This window comes from Haliotis cracherodii, unplaced genomic scaffold (assembly GCF_022045235.1).
Source record: "Haliotis cracherodii isolate W230 unplaced genomic scaffold, xgHalCrac1.p SCAF_8, whole genome shotgun sequence".
NCBI classification, from domain to species: domain Eukaryota; kingdom Metazoa; phylum Mollusca; class Gastropoda; order Lepetellida; family Haliotidae; genus Haliotis; species Haliotis cracherodii.
The window spans coordinates 23309597-23330794 of NW_027266341.1; the positions used below are offsets into that span (position 1 = coordinate 23309597).

At 38.7% G+C, this 21198-nt stretch overlaps 1 protein-coding gene across 5 annotated transcripts in view; it reads right to left on the reverse strand.

Annotated features, from left to right (window-relative positions):
- The window catches only part of LOC139449330 (microtubule-associated tumor suppressor candidate 2 homolog), a 167510-nt gene that overhangs the window by 76481 nt on the left and 69831 nt on the right, over positions 1-21198 (reverse strand). For all 5 annotated transcript variants that reach the window (XM_071230641.1, XM_071230642.1, XM_071230639.1 and 2 more), the window contains exons 4-6: positions 20858-20969; positions 19654-19747; positions 18204-19377 (exon numbers count right to left, since the gene is read on the reverse strand). In XM_071230641.1, coding sequence (XP_071086742.1) covers positions 18204-19377; positions 19654-19747; positions 20858-20969 — 1380 coding nt within the window. The remainder of the gene's footprint in view (positions 1-18203; positions 19378-19653; positions 19748-20857; positions 20970-21198) is intronic.

A 21198-nucleotide genomic window follows, 5' to 3' on the forward strand; every position in this document is an offset into this window, starting at 1 on the left:
GCAGGTTTCAGACGTTTACCACACTGTGAAACCCATGAGCACGGGTATGGTGCTGACAAACCTAGAAACATAATCGGGGCAAACTGGGATTCAAACCAACAATCATAGGTTTCTGGCGTGCCCAAGGGATGCAACTCGGCACAGTGGTTGTCGTAAGAAGCCAAATAAGTGTCATTAGACATCAATGAACCACAAGGTGACATGTGACTTCATACAAGCTGAACAAGGTGTCAATCAATCTTTATTCCTGGTACTGATGAGACCAAAGGCCTATAGTACAATGTCTGGGGTGTGTTACAAATTCATGTACAAGGTGTCATGTGACCTCATTCAAGCTGAACAAGGTGTCAATCAATCTTTATTCCTGGTACTGATGAGACCAAAGGCCTATAGTACAATGTCTGGGGTGTGTTACAAATTCATGTACAAGGTGTCATGTGACCTCATTCAAGCTGAACAAGGTGTCAATCAATCTTTATTCCTGGTACTGATGAGACCAAAGGCCTATAGTACAATGTCTGGGGTGTGTTACAAATTCATGTACAAGGTGTCATGTGACCTCATTCAAGCTGAACAAGGTGTCAATCAATCTTTATTCCTGGTACTGATGAGACCAAAGGCCTATAGTACAATGTCTGGGGTGTGTTACAAATTCATGTACAAGGTGTCATGTGACCTCATTCAAGCTGAACAAGGTGTCAATCAATCTTTATTCATGGTACTGATGAGACCAAAGGCCTATAGTACAATGTCTGGGGTGTGTTACAAATTCATGTACAAGGTGTCATGTGACCTCATTCAAGCTGAACAAGGTGTCAATCAATCTTTATTCCTGGTACTGATGAGACCAAAGGCCTATAGTACAATGTCTGGGGTGTGTTACAAATTCATGTACAAGGTGTCATGTGACCTCATTCAAGCTGAACAAGGTGTCAATCAATCTTTATTCCTGGTACTGATGAGACCAAAGGCCTATAGTACAATGTCTGGGGTGTGTTACAAATTCATGTACAAGGTGTCATGTGACCTCATTCAAGCTGAACAAGGTGTCAATCAATCTTTATTCCTGGTACTGATGAGACCAAAGGCCTATAGTACAATGTCTGGGGTGTGTTACAAATTCATGTACAAGGTGTCATGTGACCTCATTCAAGCTGAACAAGGTGTCAATCAATCTTTATTCCTGGTACTGATGAGACCAAAGGCCTATAGTACAATGTCTGGGGTGTGTTACAAATTCATGTACAAGGTGTCATGTGACCTCATTCAAGCTGAACAAGGTGTCAATCAATCTTTATTCATGGTACTGATGAGACCAAAGGCCTATAGTACAATGTCTGGGGTGTGTTACAAATTCATGTACAAGGTGTCATGTGACCTCATTCAAGCTGAACAAGGTGTCAATCAATCTTTATTCCTGGTACTGATGAGACCAAAGGCCTATAGTACAATGTCTGGGGTGTGTTACAAATTCATGTACAAGGTGTCATGTGACCTCATTCAAGCTGAACAAGGTGTCAATCAATCTTTATTCCTGGTACTGATGAGACCAAAGGCCTATAGTACAATGTCTGGGGTGTGTTACAAATTCATGTACAAGGTGTCATGTGACCTCATTCAAGCTGAACAAGGTGTCAATCAATCTTTATTCCTGGTACTGATGAGACCAAAGGCCTATAGTACAATGTCTGGGGTGTGTTACAAATTCATGTACAAGGTGTCATGTGACCTCATTCAAGCTGAACAAGGTGTCAATCAATCTTTATTCATGGTACTGATGAGACCAAAGGCCTATAGTACAATGTCTGGGGTGTGTTACAAATTCATGTACAAGGTGTCATGTGACCTCATTCAAGCTGAACAAGGTGTCAATCAATCTTTATTCCTGGTACTGATGAGACCAAAGGCCTATAGTACAATGTCTGGGGTGTGTTACAAATTCATGTACAAGGTGTCATGTGACCTCATTCAAGCTGAACAAGGTGTCAATCAATCTTTATTCCTGGTACTGATGAGACCAAAGGCCTATAGTACAATGTCTGGGGTGTGTTACAAATTCATGTACAAGGTGTCATGTGACCTCATTCAAGCTGAACAAGGTGTCAATCAATCTTTATTCCTGGTACTGATGAGACCAAAGGCCTATAGTACAATGTCTGGGGTGTGTTACAAATTCATGTACAAGGTGTCATGTGACCTCATTCAAGCTGAACAAGGTGTCAATCAATCTTTATTCCTGGTACTGATGAGACCAAAGGCCTATAGTACAATGTCTGGGGTGTGTTACAAATTCATGTACAAGGTGTCATGTGACCTCATTCAAGCTGAACAAGGTGTCAATCAATCTTTATTCATGGTACTGATGAGACCAAAGGCCTATAGTACAATGTCTGGGGTGTGTTACAAATTCATGTACAAGGTGTCATGTGACCTCATTCAAGCTGAACAAGGTGTCAATCAATCTTTATTCCTGGTACTGATGAGACCAAAGGCCTATAGTACAATGTCTGGGGTGTGTTACAAATTCATGTACAAGGTGTCATGTGACCTCATTCAAGCTGAACAAGGTGTCAATCAATCTTTATTCCTGGTACTGATGAGACCAAAGGCCTATAGTACAATGTCTGGGGTGTGTTACAAATTCATGTACAAGGTGTCATGTGACCTCATTCAAGCTGAACAAGGTGTCAATCAATCTTTATTCCTGGTACTGATGAGACCAAAGGCCTATAGTACAATGTCTGGGGTGTGTTACAAATTCATGTACAAGGTGTCATGTGACCTCATTCAAGCTGAACAAGGTGTCAATCAATCTTTATTCCTGGTACTGATGAGACCAAAGGCCTATAGTACAATGTCTGGGGTGTGTTACAAATTCATGTACAAGGTGTCATGTGACCTCATTCAAGCTGAACAAGGTGTCAATCAATCTTTATTCCTGGTACTGATGAGACCAAAGGCCTATAGTACAATGTCTGGGGTGTGTTACAAATTCATGTACAAGGTGTCATGTGACCTCATTCAAGCTGAACAAGGTGTCAATCAATCTTTATTCCTGGTACTGATGAGACCAAAGGCCTATAGTACAATGTCTGGGGTGTGTTACAAATTCATGTACAAGGTGTCATGTGACCTCATTCAAGCTGAACAAGGTGTCAATCAATCTTTATTCATGGTACTGATGAGACCAAAGGCCTATAGTACAATGTCTGGGGTGTGTTACAAATTCATGTACAAGGTGTCATGTGACCTCATTCAAGCTGAACAAGGTGTCAATCAATCTTTATTCCTGGTACTGATGAGACCAAAGGCCTATAGTACAATGTCTGGGGTGTGTTACAAATTCATGTACAAGGTGTCATGTGACCTCATTCAAGCTGAACAAGGTGTCAATCAATCTTTATTCCTGGTACTGATGAGACCAAAGGCCTATAGTACAATGTCTGGGGTGTGTTACAAATTCATGTACAAGGTGTCATGTGACCTCATTCAAGCTGAACAAGGTGTCAATCAATCTTTATTCCTGGTACTGATGAGACCAAAGGCCTATAGTACAATGTCTGGGGTGTGTTACAAATTCATGTACAAGGTGTCATGTGACCTCATTCAAGCTGAACAAGGTGTCAATCAATCTTTATTCCTGGTACTGATGAGACCAAAGGCCTATAGTACAATGTCTGGGGTGTGTTACAAATTCATGTACAAGGTGTCATGTGACCTCATTCAAGCTGAACAAGGTGTCAATCAATCTTTATTCATGGTACTGATGAGACCAAAGGCCTATAGTACAATGTCTGGGGTGTGTTACAAATTCATGTACAAGGTGTCATGTGACCTCATTCAAGCTGAACAAGGTGTCAATCAATCTTTATTCCTGGTACTGATGAGACCAAAGGCCTATAGTACAATGTCTGGGGTGTGTTACAAATTCATGTACAAGGTGTCATGTGACCTCATTCAAGCTGAACAAGGTGTCAATCAATCTTTATTCATGGTACTGATGAGACCAAAGGCCTATAGTACAATGTCTGGGGTGTGTTACAAATTCATGTACAAGGTGTCATGTGACCTCATTCAAGCTGAACAAGGTGTCAATCAATCTTTATTCCTGGTACTGATGAGACCAAAGACCCATAGTACAATGTCTGGGGTGTGTTACAAATTCATGTACAAGGTGTCATGTGACCTCATTCAAGCAGAACGACAAGGTGTCATGTGACTTCATACAAACTGAACAAGGTATCACATGACTTCATTAAAACTGAAACACAAGGTGTCATGTGATTTCATACAAACTGAAACACATGGTGTCATGTGACTTCAAACAAGCTTAACAACAAGGTCTGGTGTCATGACTTCACACAGACTGAACCACAAGGTTTCATTAACGTCCTGGTGCCCATGCACGTAGATTATGTCTATGTCACAGTTAATGTGGGACACTGACACAAGGCAATGTCTCCATGTAATTAGGTAATCAGTTACTGCTTGATTGATCTAGTTCATAAAGCTGACTCAGCAGACACCAAGTGTAGTTGTCATGATGGAGGGCAACTTACGCTGCAAATTTGCTGCAGGCTAAGCATATCTTTAACCTACATTAAGGCCGTAATAAATTAATTGTTATATTTTCATACAAATCTGCCTCCACAGAAAACACCTTGCCACACTTTGTTCACAAGTACAGACTACAGACAGGAAAAAGTCGTCCAAGATGCCGCGACTCGGTATGCAGAGTTGAGTCCCTTGGGCACCCCAGAAATTTAAATTTGTCAAGACTGTGGTGCCTGAGCCATTTCATTGTATAAAATATGAAATAAAATGCCTCAAGCGCCACAATTCTGATAAATTTGGATGAAATCAAATAAATAATTTATTGTGGCCTATTCCTTTTTACAGTTTCTACTTCCAACCAACCTGACGTTATAAGGTAAACATAAACCAAAAAAACACAATAAAATTAAATTTATCCTTGAACTACATGTTTGTTTTACTAATCATCTTCTTATCAAATTTATGCAAACTTTTTCCAAATAAGAAAATAAAAGCCCTGCCTTATTATGATATATGTTGTTAGTTGATAGACAATGGGAGTCCTTCTATACCACATATGCAATCACTATATACTTTGACAGTTATTAGAACTACAAATGCCAAATCTGACATTGATGAAAAATGCATTACTTCAATTCCACTGCAAGGATATTACTGTCAGAAGTAATAATCAGTCTTCGGGGAAGTGGTAGATGTTTCATTTGGCTGATTTTACCCAGCATCCTGTTCCACAAAGTGCTACGATGATTGTAACTCCTATACTTTAACAAAGGATTACGGCACGCAATGTGCTAAGATCCCTAAGATCTGGAAGATCAGTTTTTAGCATGATAGAAATTAGCTTACATTTTATCTGACAAAAATCAAAGTTTTCTTTATGATACTGACAGTATTTTTATGACACTATACAAGTACAGAAGGTAGGGGTGTCAATGATCATAAATTGGAACAATGATGTATTGCCTCAGAAGTATCATGATATATATACATATATATCCATACATTGATAAAGAATATGATTAATTATTTTGTACGTGTAGAGATAAAAATTACCAATGTAGACCTGCAATTTAATGTTAAATATAAACTAGGCTGATCCATTAAATCTTTTAAATTTATTTTTTTGCCTTGTCATTGTGCATCTGAACCATAGTTATCTCAATAATTGTTATGTTGATAAATGTAAAAGTTTCTGTGGCAGTGCCTTATTAATTTAGAATCAATATCCATAAATTTGTATCAAAGCAGTATCGACATTAAAAATCACTGACATACAGTGATATTCCAAACTAAAGTTTTGATATAAGTATGGAAGGGATCATCTACAATACCCAAGGTAAAATACCTGAAGCCCGTGCCTTGGCAGCTTCGGCAGTCATAGTGAACGCACACCCCATCCTGGTCACGTGTGTGTCAACCGTATGTGACGACCATATGTTGGAATTGCCACCTCATAAGAAACACATTTGGCCAAATGGAGCCCCATTTAGTCCATATTGTTGTATATTCTTGGAAGGGAAGGAAACATGCTGGATATCATTATCATTCTAAATATCAGCCAATCGACTGGGACCACCAAGGTCAATATGACATCGTATTCCCAGAGAATAGTTCCTGAAAGTGCCGAATCTTGGTGAAAATTGGGGGTCAACCCATCTCCTTGAAGACAAGAGTCTTCATTTAAATGGCATCATCAACAACCAAATTCCATAAAAATCAATCAGTGACTCTGACAGCCCTCCATATGCGTCCGGCATCTCACTTCAAGACATTCGGCAACAAAGAAATTCGGCAACATCCTAAGAGAAATAAGATGGCCACAGTGCACAAACATAACAAGACAGTCTCAGGGAAAATTAGCGCTGGACACTATTAGAAACCATTGCTTCCGCATAATTTCCAAGATGCTCGCGACTGCAATTACATCACTGTTGGCACGGTGTCAATACTGTGGAATCATGGGAAACTATGAAAATAGGAAAGTGTCCCCATGAGAAATACTGTGGAATTGGCACTTCCTACATTATCTTCCCATCCAATCAATATAGCTGTTTCAGGTGGGAAAAGTCTAAAAACAGTTTTGCTTTGCCCCAAATATAAGTTATTACCAAAATTTACATTTTAGAAAACACAAAATTGTTGGACTAACATCTTCAATTTCTTATCAAATAAATATTGTTTCCATTAGTAAAGGAAATATAAACATGCAGTGTTCAATGTTCATTATATCACATAATGTTCAACTTTTGTAAGGATGTATTATTTCATGACATGCCAGACTGATTATTTATAATGAGTGCAATTTCAACTTCAACAAAATGAATAATACTAAAATCATAGCTGATACATTAACTGCATACAGATGAGGGCCGACTACTGGGATTATATTCACTATTGCGATTGCACTGCAAGATGAACCAACACTTTTGCAATAGTATTGTGATAGTTTTCAATAATTGCAAAAGTATTGCAATAGTAGTTAACCAACTTTAAAGATTGATGAGTGAGTTTGTGAGTTGGTTATCACCACTTTGGACAGTATTTCTGTTATATCACTGTATAGTAAGGCTTTATAATGATATGAATTAATGTAATAGAGATGAATAAATTATTGCTGACAATCTCAAAGTCAGACATTTTTCCCCTGTCGCTATACAAAACAAAGGGAAGTAACTCTAATCTGAAAGTTGTCTCATTGTTGTCACCAACATATGGGCAGGTTTGAAATTTTCATATTTTATGTTTTATTAATAACTAATTGCAAGTGTTGAAATTATCGATTGTTATTCATACTATCGACAATACCATTGGCATTTCTTAATTCCTATTGATTTAGTACTATCGTAGGGCAAACAATTGCAATACATTGATAATTTGATATATTGTTCTAAGACAGATAATGAGAAATGTCCCCCTTTCTCCTCTTACAGTTGTGTCGTACCAGCTCATCGAATGACCTTAACTCTGGTACAACATGACTGCACGAGTCGAGTTTTATGCTGTTTTACATATATCTTCATAATTCAGGAAGACATCACATCCCCTATGGTGATTCTGGGTACGAATATGTCCCCAACAACCAATGCTTGTCATAAGAGGTGACCAAATGGATCCAGTGATAAGTCCGGTAAAGATTCCGAGTGAGAATAGGTCTTCAGCGACCCATGCTTGCTGTAAAAAGCAACAAGTACATTCTTTTAACATCTGTTAGTATGCCGTGGCCAGGGACTGAACCACCGACCTACTGCTGTCTGTGCTAGTGCTCTATCCAGTATACCACGGGGGCAGTTATAGTCTGTAACGCCTTTAACATTTCCTCCAACATCCATGGTTGATATTGGGCGTTTCACCTCACCCTTTATCATGAACAATCTCTCCATTGCTTTAGGCAATAGTGGTGGTGGAACCTACTGTTTCTCACACCTGGTACAGGTGGTGAAATAATGGCTGACAAGATCCTATCAACTTGATAGTTATTGTCACATAACATGCCTCCTCTCAGTGATAAGAACCTTGAGTGAGTGGTGTGGGTGAGCAAGTGAATTTGATAGACAGTAAACTATGGTAATAACGAACTCAAAGGGACCACTAATTTTAGTTCGTAAAAACCATAGTTCGTTATAAGCATATATACTGCATATATGCAACAAATGGTGATGACTAAAAAATAAGTTTGTTATATCAGTCAGTTCATTTTAAGCGTGGTCGTTATACAATTTGTTTGTTTGTTGTGAAACGCCGCACTCAGCAATATTCCAGCTATATGACGGCGGTCTGTAAATAATCAAGTCTGGACCAGACAATCCAGTGATTGATATCATGAGCATTGATCCATTTGGAATCGATGACATGCATCAACCAAGTCAGCGAGCCTGACCACCCGATCCTGTTAGTCGCCTTTTACGACAAGCATAATCGCCTTTTACGGCAAGCATGGGATGCTGAAGACCTATTCTGCCCCGAATCTTCACGGGTACATAGTCATTATAAACATAGTTTACTGTAACATTATTTCGGATGTTTCATCTTTCATACACATGTGCCAGTCTGCGACTTTAGCTACTAGTCGGAAGCCAAAGACTTGTAAAATTCTGTTTGGTCTAGTAAGCTTAACTTAAAACAGACCATATGACCACTAAAATCTAATGAAAATGATAAGAGCCTAGTTCGGATTAGTAGACTCAAAAGTGTTTGGAACAGACTGACATGCTGTCATCAAGTCAACATATTCAGGTTTATAGTATCACCTAGAATATACAATATATATGGAGTTATGGAGACATATTCTGTGACATCAATACCAGACAGAGAGACCTGCTTTGCAGCTAATCCTCACCGAGACAGTAGTAACACAGAGTAACAATTTCCTCACAGACCCCTGGCAATAGCTGTAAGCTCCTTTACAAGAATCAATACAACAGCTTACAAAGCCTGTACTCTGCTGAAGGAATCTTATTCAAATTCAAAGAAATACCAAAAAAAGCATGATTGAACATAGGAAAGTAGATTTTCAGATGCTTTTGACAGGGCATGTCTTTTACCACACAGGTCAAGCTGTCAGGGCATTTGACATACAGTCAGTCAGGTCACACATGGACCAATGATCATTAGTGGTGTCAAGATACACTAACCTCACATATCAATACATGTCATGAAACTTCATGATACAATATGTATCAAGATACATATTTTGTCCTGATTTAGTGTGAATTTCTCCATGTTACAGTTCTTTGGACTGGCTAAGGTAATAATACATATCGTGTAACTTCATGATACAATATGTATCAAGATACATATTTTGTCCTGATTTCGTGTGAATTTCTCTATTTTACAGTTCTTTGGACTGGCTGTGGTAATAATACATATCATGCATAAAACTGATGCATCGATACATCGTAAACGGTTAACCCCTACTGATCATCATGCTAGTTATCTGCAACAAACACAAGAAATACTGGCAACCTAGTCAGTCCTGGAGTGAATGTATGGTTTACACCACTTTTATTCCAAAGAAATATCACGGGACATCGGAAATAGGCTGTACATATAGTACCCACCTGGGGAATTGAACCCAGGCCTTTGGCATGACAAGCGAACACCTTAACAACTTGGCTGCCCAACCACCCCTCAGCAGTCCTGGAATCCCCACAGGCCTCATTTAATGGGAAAATAGTCAGCAGCTCTAACCAATACATTATTGCCAAGGATATGAAGGAGTCAGAGGCGTTACATCTATACTGGGAATCAAACCCAAATCATCTGTATCATTAACAAACACACTAACCACTGGACTACCAAACTGCCCCTTATTGTTTCAAAGCAATAAATTAATTCAGGCTTTGTATACACAACATAACTTCATGCCAGTATGATTTACTTGAAAAGTAATAAAATCAATGACAGTAAAAATGTCATAAAGTGTATTAGAACCTGGCAAAATTTACGCCAGGGTATCGACTTTCATTCATAGTATCATCATGATGGCCATATGGCCTATCTTACAAACCAGGCATTTTACATCCGTTACATAACATACAATCATTAGTTTACAAGTAAATAGTTTCATTTTGAAACATAATTTGACATCTTGTCAAATAAACAGATCAGCTTACTTCCATTAACTCACCGATACACAATTTCAAATAAATCTATACAGTTTTCTAATTTCTGTTTACGAAAGAATCTTCAAGCACAATAACAAAAATGGCTCGAAGGCCAAACAAAGGATTTCAAAGGCGTAGCTGTTACCAAACGGCCAATTGGGAATTCCAGGATGTGAAAGCTGTTACAGAGCTATCAGTGCTGCTGGTAATGTGGGACGTTATCAGAAATAGCCATGCAATGATTCCTCTGCAGTGTTATACAGAATCAATATTTCCTGTTTCTTTGCACACAGATGGCGGCCTGGTCGTGCCTCGGAATCCCACAGCAGGAGTGAAACAAAGGCTTCTGTTTCTGTCTGCCATATGTTTCATGTTCATGTTTTTTATGAAATCAAACATTTTCTAAAGTCAGTATGGCAAATTAAACCATTTGAACACTTACAGGAGTCTTATCTGTGGCAAACCGAAATTGTTTCAGATTTGGTAAAAAACATATCTTTGCATTAAATCTTATTCAATGGCACAGGAACGTTTGTTGTTCAGTATACAATGAGTATATCATTTCTTGTACTGATTGTTTATTGTACAGAACAGGTTTTGTCATTATATCAAATTATGTTTCATCATTCTAACATGGATTTATTTCAGCTTCGTTTAGTTTGTTTGTTGTTTATCACCACTTTCTACAATATTCCAGCAATATGACGGCGGCCTGTAAATAATCAAGTCTGGACCAGACAATCTAGTGACTGATATTAGTGAGCAACACTTAATTCACACTGTCAGGGTATGATGGAACGCAATCAACCAAGCCAACAAGTCTGAGGACTCGATTCATTTGGTTGCCTCTTAAGATCAGCAAAGGTTGCTGAGGATCTACTCTAATCGGGAATCCAAATTGGGATTGAATCATTACAGGCTTCAAATGATGTATTATGCTGTAACATGTTGTTCAAAATAGCTTTTTGTTATTAAATATGGTTAAAAATCAATAACTTCTTTAGAATAACTACAACTTTGTTCTATATTAAAATGAACAATTTTTAAGATTATGATTACAAATATCCCATTTGTTCTCAACAACCTGTGTACCATACAATCCAGACAGCTGCAGCTACCAATAAGCTGATAAATGTGCAGGGTTTTCCATGACACACAAATGTGTGTCCAGTGCACACAAATGTAGAGAACAGACGCAGAAAAAAACATATACTGTACGTGTCCCTCGGGACACACAATACCATTCATTGTACCTACAGCGCATCAAGATCGATGAGTTAAGGGTGTATGGGTCCACATGATCAATGATTCATTCCAGGCTCTAGGTAATGATCTAATCGTACAGTACACTACACCATTTCATTATTTTGCAGGACCCCCACATTGCCTGCAGGGACCCTTACAGTGAATTACTGGGGGTCCCTTGGACCACCACTTCTATAAGTCAAGGTAAAACCCTACAGATGTCACAATTATTCTGACTTAATGAGATGTAACTGTGATCAATAGACATGGAGAAACAGTAATGAACAACACGTGCGCCTGACAAGTTCGCCTGACGGAATCAATAAGCCGCTTTTATTCCAATACACAGGGACTTGTTCTGCTAACACTTGACATTGTTAAAATTGTATTATTACAGAACAGACAAGCCATGAATCTGCCAAGCTATACCATTTTAGAATGGTTTTCAATTTTATTGGTTATTTTTTAAATAATGGATAATGATTATTCATCACACACATGTTGTTCTGGTGAAAAGGGCTTTACGTGGAAGTCAATAAAGTTACAGCTCTTATGTCAGGGCATCCTGATTCAAACAAGTGAGCGAGTGAAAGGGCCTAAAACAGCTTTAGCAAAACTCCAGCAATATCACAAAGGAGGACACCAGAAAAGGGCATCACACATTTGAACTGGGAAGTGAATCCCTGTGACGAGTCAATGTTCAAATGAAGTTATATGATCTTTGGCATGACCTAGAGGTTAAAAATATAAGATTTTGGGGGTCACTAGATTCAAATACCATGGTAGCAAACTTCACTAACCCCAGACACCCTTAATTTCAACCACTGTTGGACCACTATGCTATATCATTTATTTTTTGTTGTTGTTGTTGTTGTTTAACGCCGCACTCAGCAATATTCCAGCTATATGATGGCAGTCTGTAAAATAATTAAGTGTGGACCAGACAATCCAGTGATTGACATCATGAGCATCGATCCACGCAATTGGGATCGATGACATGAATCAACCAAGTCAGCGAGACTGACCACCCGATCCTGTTAGTCACCTTTTACCACAAGCATAGTTTCCTTTTACGGCAAGTATGGGTTGCTGAAGACCTATTCTACCCCGGAATCTTCACGGGTCCTAAGCTATATCACCTTCTCTTGATTTCAGTCACAGGATAAAGTCAACAAAAGAAACTTGCAAAATTGTTGGGCTGTGACAATGGCCTGTTTCTTGAAAACATCAAACTGTTTACAAATCATTACCCAATGCTTGTTATCATTTAACTTTAGGGATTAAGAGGAAACAATGTGGTCCCAAACCACAAAGGAAACAGTTTGACATAGTGAGTGAGTTTGGTTTTATGCATCTTTTAGCAATATTCCAGCAATATCACGCCGGGGACACAAGATATTGTGCTCATGTGGAAGCTCAAACTCAGGTCATTAGTGAGACAAGCAAATGCCTCAACCACGAGGCTACCCAAGGGTTCTACACGACATACAAATGTGCATCCAGCACGCACAAATGTAGAGGAAAGACGCAGGAAAGATATATAATGCGTCCTGTGGGACACACAATAATATCTGATGTACCTACAGTGCATCAAGTGCAATTACAGGTGTCTGTTATTTCATCAATCAATCATGACCACAGTCCAGATGATCATTGATTCATTCCAGGCTCTAAAGTAATTATCTAAACATGCAGTACTCTACACCATTGCATTACTTTACAGGACAAAGTGTAAAAGAAGGGATGTGTTTTAAGTGTTTTTCCATTCCTTAAAAATAAGGGGCCTCGGCTTCAGTATGTTTAAGGAATGGAGAGTAACTCGGACATTCCCCTCTACGTAAAAACCCTGTTACCCAAGTTTAACATAGACTTACAGCCGCAACTCGCTACACATGCTTTATGGAAAATGTAAACCGTATTCGACGTAATAAGCGCCCTGCTCTAATAAGCGCCCACAGCAATATTTGCTAATATATTGGCTAGTGAACAATCCCAATAAGCACCTCTTCCGATTGATCAATGTACACAAGACTTATTTATTCGTGTATAATACGTACTCGTGTGTTATATGCACCCTTAATTATGGGCAATTAAATTCTGGAAAAACATATCTGTCGTACACAAACATTTCAGGCTGTCAGCATAAACCACGAAATTTATGTTTCAACTCTGGGGGTTTTTCCCACCAAAATGATGTTCTAATAAGAGCCCCCTATTTCTAATTTTGAGAGCACCCTGGGCGCTTATTACGTCTAATACGGTAATAGCATGTCATTGTATTGTACAGCAGATGGCATACACAACAACTCAAGCTGTTTTCTGCTGGTTTGTCCAATCCAGACTTTGAAGTTTTACCGGCAACGGCAAGAGTTGAAGTATTGCTTACTTTGACTGGATCAAACTACAAGAGTTGCTGTTTCCTGGTAGTCAACTGTCCAAGTACTATACCCACACTGTAGCCATTGTGGCCATGTTGTGAGTCAGCCCTGACAGGCCTGGAGGTCTAGGTTCTGTTCTGCCACAGAACTCCAACAAGGAACTATCCTATGTTTGACCTTTTCACTAAAACTCACAACTGCTTTTTGTTTTTTTCAGCAAAATCTTAAATTATAGCAACAGTGATATTTTTTATAGATTTTAATGTCAAGATACTCATTTTCCATTGACCTATCATGTTTCAAAAAATCAGTTGAGATAAATAATTCCTTAAGTGGTAAAGTTTGACTCACGCTCATGTTGAGAAAAGATGTATTTCTGAAACTTCTTCTGCATATGACATTGATCTGTGTTCACACTCCATGCTGTTCCCATGCCAACCATGCATGAATCACTACATATAGATTGATACATACATCCTTGCAGCTATTGCTCATCACATCAGGCTATTATGGCATCCATTGCATGATTTGATCAGTACAGTTTGATTGGTACAGTTCTCCTTTACTATTACCGTATTCGACATAATAAGCACCCCGCTCTGATAAGCGCCCAGACGATATTTGCTATTATATTGGCTAGATAACAATCCCAATTAGCACCCCTTCCGATTGATCAATGTACACATGACTTATATATTCGTGTATAGTACGCACTCGTGTGTTATATGCACTCTTAATTATGGGCAATTAAATTCTGGAAAAATATATCTGTCGTGTATAATAAACACAGACTTTTCTTTTGTATCATTTCAGGCTGTCAGCATAAACCACGAAATTCATGATCTTGAACTCTGTTTTTTTTCATCAAAATTCTATTCTAATAAGGGACCCCTATTTCTAATTTTGGGAGCGCCCTGGGTGCTTATTACGTTGAATACGGTAACACAGATACTTCTGATTACATCAGTACTCACAGAATCGATGGCATGGTTTGATCACTACCATATCAATTGGTATGTGTACCCTGTTCTGTTTTATCACATCAGTTATACTGCATTGATTGTGGGAATTGAGACTGGTACATGTATCCTTATGACTGTTCATATAAAATCAGTTCCTACAGCATTCAAGCTTTACACTTCCGACCAAGAATGGAAACCTGTTTCTAAAGCTGTCCTTTTGTGAGATTTATCAAGAATTCATGGAAGACAATCTTGAAAACATAATAGGTTCTTCTTCTGCAATTTGAAATTGTTTTTTAAGATTAGTTGACCATCACACTTTGATATGGAATCAAAGTGTGATGGTCAATATTTCCATAAAAAAATATTTTCAAATACTTCATCAGGATAGAAAGCAATTCATTTACTGAATCCATAATTCTGTGGTAGGCAATGTACTTGTCTGTCTCACAGCCCCTGAACCATATTATTTCTTGACCTAACTAATGCTAGCTCTAAATGAAGCAAGTGAAGAATTTCCACAGGTTCATTTCTCACTAGGGCTCCTTTTCAATTTAAATGTAGTTGTTTATTTCTATCAAAATTATATGTTTCAGAGACTAAGCGTTTGTCTTGCAATGTACCTACAAGAAAACTTTCTGGGGTCATGCCAGGCCAGCTCTATACCGATTGTGGGTCAAGTCCAGATGAAGTCAGAACGATCAATATGGCTACCATTCTTTCGCTCACCCATGGACCGCAATCTGGCATTTGGCCAGCTACCAATATTTATCAGAAGAGTCAACTTCTGCAGAATTTCTCTTTTCTACATATTCAGCTTTTTAAAGATTTTGTAAGGAACCCCATCATTTGATGCTGATATATATATATGACTTTTAATTTCATTGTACTTTACACAAAGGAAATTGTACTCCCTTCTTAATGTAATTGTTGAAATATGGTCAAGGTTTTCAATTTGTCACACTCTTTAAAATCAAATTACTTCATCAAAATTCTAGTTCAGGAAATAGAATTTGTGGCAGAACGTAAAATTCAATCTTGACACTTTGAATCAAATTGAAAGAACACATTAAAAAGACTTTTCCCATCAACCACTGACAAAAAAATGAATCTTTTAGTGATTTAGAGCCTTAAATTTCAGTCTTTCAGAGAGGACAATGAGGAAATGTGCACCAGCTATCCGCTCCCGATGAAGCATTTCAAGAAGTCTCATCAAGTCACTTGATCAATATTTCCGATATGCCTGGACGATGGATTCCAAGAGGCAACCCTTGCTTAATTACGAGGCAAACATGCCAATCTCGTCTTCATAGAACAGCGACCCCTACCCCTACATTGTTTGCAGCATACAGTTGGTTCTCTGAATGATTGACTCGGACGCTGATCAATATCTGCCAATAACATTCACTGGGGCTCACTGAATACAAGATTCTTATACCCTGCTTGAGGTCAACTTCACACCACACAATAACTATCCAAAAACCTATTGTCTGGGACATCTCATAACCACTTTCTCCAGACTAAAAGAGTGATATGCTATTGGATGAACACTCCTCAAATGAAATTAAATCTAATAACTTCACTGGAGATGAAAAGTAAAAAAATCTAATTTTATTAAATGTTTGACTTGGCTTGGTGTTTATAGATGGAAATTGTAATTAAGACTGATTTCTAAATGATGCCTTTTATTACACGTCCTCTTCTTGTCCAATGAGCAGTTCTGAGACTAAGCTATTTCCACATCAGTGAAACCCATGTATTGCAATGACAAACCAAGGATCATAATCATGGAAGATCTGTGACTAAAACCACACCTAGGAGATCCAAGTTCAGCGAATTGCAGCACCTATGATCACTGATCCTCCCCAACCCAACTGACACCACCCTTAATGAAGAAAAATACAAGCAAACTAACCCGAAACAGTGAGTGAGTGAGTACGGTTTTACACCTCTTTTAGCAATATTCCAATAATATCACAGTGGGTAACACCAGCAATGGGCTTCACATATTGTGCCCATTTTGGGAATCAAACCCGGGTCTTCATCGCCACGAGCGAACGCTTTAACCACTAGGCTACCCCTTCGCCCCTCCTAAAACAGTGAAGCCCCCCAGCAATAGGCTTAGTAAACAAACTCCATTAGATAGGCTCGAAACTGGCTTAAGCTTGTGCTGTAATATCCGTCTCCTTGACGGCTGAACTGTGTGTTTAGTCAGTGGATTTTCTTACCAGTAATAATCCATTATTGGGCATTAAATGTACCTGTATCACAAAGTCAATGTTATCATTCAAACTCAAGATACAATACCTTGAAAAAGGCCATATTAACGAGCTGAATGCCAATGTCATAACAATTCAATAAATGTGGTTTCAAACAGTGAGTAGTATTTGTTCATGCCACTATTGACAATATTCCAGCTCTATCAAGGCAGGGGCCACCAGAAGTGGGCTTCACACATTGTACCCACGTGGGGAATTGACAATGATCCTTAGGCTGACAAACAAGCACTTTTGCCACAAGGCAACACCCTTGACTGTAATACAGAATAGTTTTGATATTGATCTGTACAGTTTGCATCAAGATACAACATCCCTTTTCAGTGAGTGAGTTGGGTTTTACGCCGCTTTTAAAAGTATTCCAGTTATATCACAGCAGCATCTCATTTGAAAAAAAAAATTGTTTGTTGTTTAACACTGCAATCAGCAAAATTTCACTTTATGAAGGTTGATGGTAAACACTCGAGTCTGGACCAGATAATCCAGTGATTCATATTGTGAGCAACAATCCACGATGTTGTGGTACAATGACATGCAATCAACCAAGTCACCGAGCTGGGGACCAATTCTAACCTGCAATCCCCATAGGGTAATGTGAGTGAGTGAGTGAGTGAGTACGGTCTTATGCCACTTTTAGCAATATTCCAGCAATATCACGGCAGGGGACACCTTAAAATGAGCTTCACACATTGTACCCATGTGGGGAATCAAAGCCGAGTCTTCATCGCGACGAGCCACAACTTTAACCACAAGGCTAACGCACTGCCCCGTGGAACCTGGTCAACTGGTCCACCTGGGCCCCCTCATATGTAGCAAACTGTTACATTATTGCAATTCCATACATATTGTATTGCATATCTTTGCTAACAACATGTAACTATTATTCTGACTACTTGATATTTTTTTCTGTCAGTTTAACAACTAAATTTTCCAATAGTTATGATTTGAAACCCTTGGGTATTGGAAACTACCAGGCCTCTTATGAATATGAACACACAATGCCATTTAGAAAGCGGTCAAATGTACCAAATGTAACACATCAATTAGGTGCCTCACTCTCGCAATGTGGGTTCGAATCTCGGACGGGACTCAACCATAAAGTACAGTAATCTGTTCTATACTCAGAAAGTGTTATCCCAAATATAACATTTGTTACTCTTATGAATACTTTAGAAATCTACTTACTTGGTGTTCTTGCCTTTGATTGGCTAGGAGACTCTGGCACATTTTCAATAATATCCACACTAAGATCGGTGCGACTACTCCGGGCGGAACTGTGCACACTGTTCTCAAACGACTCTGATAAATCCAGGTGAATGTTCCCATTGGACAATCTGGAAAGAGGTCGTGGCGACTTCAATCTCTGGGTTTTGTTGCCCACGGGCGACTGTTCCCTCTTCAATGGAGGAGGAGTGGAAATGCTAAGCTTGCTCTTCACTTTACTATAGTCGGGTTTCGGAGACGACACCAGTTTTGTTCTCGGTTTAGTTTCCTTTTTAGGCTCCTTTTCTTTCTTCGGTGCCACCGGTACTGGGGTTGCAAGATACATCTCCAGCTTACTCTTTATTTCTGACTTAGGTTTGGGTTTAGGCACTTTACTACTGTCAAGTTGTGACATAATATTATCCCATTTGCTTTTAGGGGGAGTCCTTTTGATTAGTTTTGGAGGTTCCTTTTCAACTTTGGGTCTAACTCTCTTTGATTCTGTAGTGTTTTCATCAGTTTTGACAACAGCACTTTCAGGTGATTTCCCCACATCTGTCTTTTTATTATCGGCACGTTTCTTATTCACCACATTTTTCTTCAGTTTCACGTCTTCCCCTTTCTCGTCCTTTGGTTTTGTTGGAACTGGAGCTCGGATGTAATCTGCTAATGATGATCGCACTTTGAGATTTGGTTTCTTATGTTCAATCACTTTCTCAGCACTTTTCTTCTTTGATGCTGGGGTTGCACTTTTGCCCTTGGATGGAGTTTTCAAAGCACTAGCTCCGTCTTGACCAGATTCATCCAAATCTATTGCACTTTTGCCTTCACCTGAACACTCCTTCTGAATAGAATCATCAATATTTACACTGGCATCAGCAGAACCTGCCAACACATCTTGACTAGCACTTTCATTGACCGTTTCCATTGATTCCCTCACACTTATCTCCCCTTGACTAGATGCAGTTATCTCCCCTAATATCACAGATTCCTCAATGGGCATCATCCCAGCATCTGGAGATGTGTCCGACAGGTCTTTCAGTGTGTTTTCAGGTGATGAGTCCTGATTACCTCCCTTGACCGAATTATGGATCTGGTCAGCTTCTGCTCGATCGTCCTCCATCAATGATGAGTCAAGACTTGATGGCGATGCAGCCTGCAGATAATTAAGGTTGATTGAATTGCTGTGAGTAATCAGGTTATAAATGACAGGTCTAAATGTCAACCTACAGTTATCTGCATAAGCCAGGAACTTGAAGTCAGGTCAACATTGTCTGACTCATAAAAAGAGTTTCAATTTCTTGATTAACTGAAATCAAACTGCAACTAGTTCTTTTCTTTGAAAATGAACTTTACTCAAGGATAGCAGGGAGAAAGTGATATTACTGCATTTAAAAATAAAGAATTAAATGTCATTAAAACTTGTTCAAACCTGTGCTGTAGACCCTTGTAAACTGCTGGAGTCTGAAGCAATAGGAGACAATCCACTGACTTCACACTCTTGGACTGGTAGGCTGGCATCATCCCTGTACAGAGTACATGTTGCTTTAACATGAGTGAGCGAGTGAATTGAGTTTAATTCCAGTTTAACGTAAACATGAAATCAATATGAAGCTTAATTCTCATGCTATTGTTAGATTAGTCTAATTTTCTCACCTGTTCTATTCAAAAGCAGTCCAAAAAATTATTATTTTTCATGTCGCTATAGTTAATCTGTCATGGTTGGTGGGTATTACCGTGAGCCATATTGGTGATATACTTTAACCTGTTTTGAGTAGTATATATAAAATGGGGAACAAGAAAATAATTACAATTAATGATGGCGTTTCATGCCTCCTTGTACAGTATTTCAGTAAAAACAAAGTGTGTGAGCTTAACTTAACAAGAACCACCAGATTCTTCCATATTACTGTTGTCAACACTATAGTATTATGAAAGAATTAGATAGTCCTTAACCATTTTAAGTATAAGACAAACTCAAAGATTCTCTCTGTAATCAGAACTTTAAACTTTGATAAACACAATACTAAAGTGAAGTAAAAGTGGAATTTGTTTTCATGCCTATCAGGTATTACTTCGTAGGAACTTCTAACAATATAACTGTGTTAGCAATTGGCACTAGTCCTGAAGTCCTTGCCAAACTGCCCAGTAGTTAAGGCATCATAAGGACCAATAGAAATTTGCCACTTTTAAAGGTTTTGCTATCTGTTATCACTGTAACGACTAGTGGACTAAAAAAGTTAGTTTCTACCGCTGCATGAGGGTGCAAAATCTACCATATAGGCATCAGGCATACCAGTTAATTTGTCTTGGCATCTAATTCAAAAACTTGATTTAAACCATATCAATGAACACAGCTGATACAAGTAAATATGACTGTATTTTTCACATAGAATGCCCACCCTTGCGTGCTCCTAAGCTTATATAGGGCTTATATTTCTCATTGAATAGTAGACACTCTGTCCAAGAAAATAAATTTCAACGTTGCAATTTTGGCATCCATGTACCAGATAAACATTTAACAGAGCTCGGCATCCGTCATACGAAAATGGGATTGGCACCCTCCAATAGGATACTCTTTACTTCTAACAAAATCATTTTATTCACTGTCAATATCTTTGTACTAATGGACTCACATATCTGTCTCCTTCCGGCCCATGTCGGTGTCGCTGCGACCTGCACCGATGTCACTGTAATTGTCGGAGTCGCACTCGGAATCCTTCACCACAACTGAATCCTTGCTGGAATCTTTAAATGCGAAACTTTAATTATTTTTTGTTCTATCAGTAATAACAGTGTTGTTCAATCAGGAGGATGTGAGGCAAACATGCCTTAGTATGGTTTTCAAACAAGGATAATAGAAGTCAAAGGTTTTATCAATGAGGTGAGGTGAGGTGAAAGGGGGGTTTAAGGTAGCGACCAAGATTATTGCACTTATATAGCAACGTGTGTGTGTGTGTGTGTGTGTGTGTGTGTG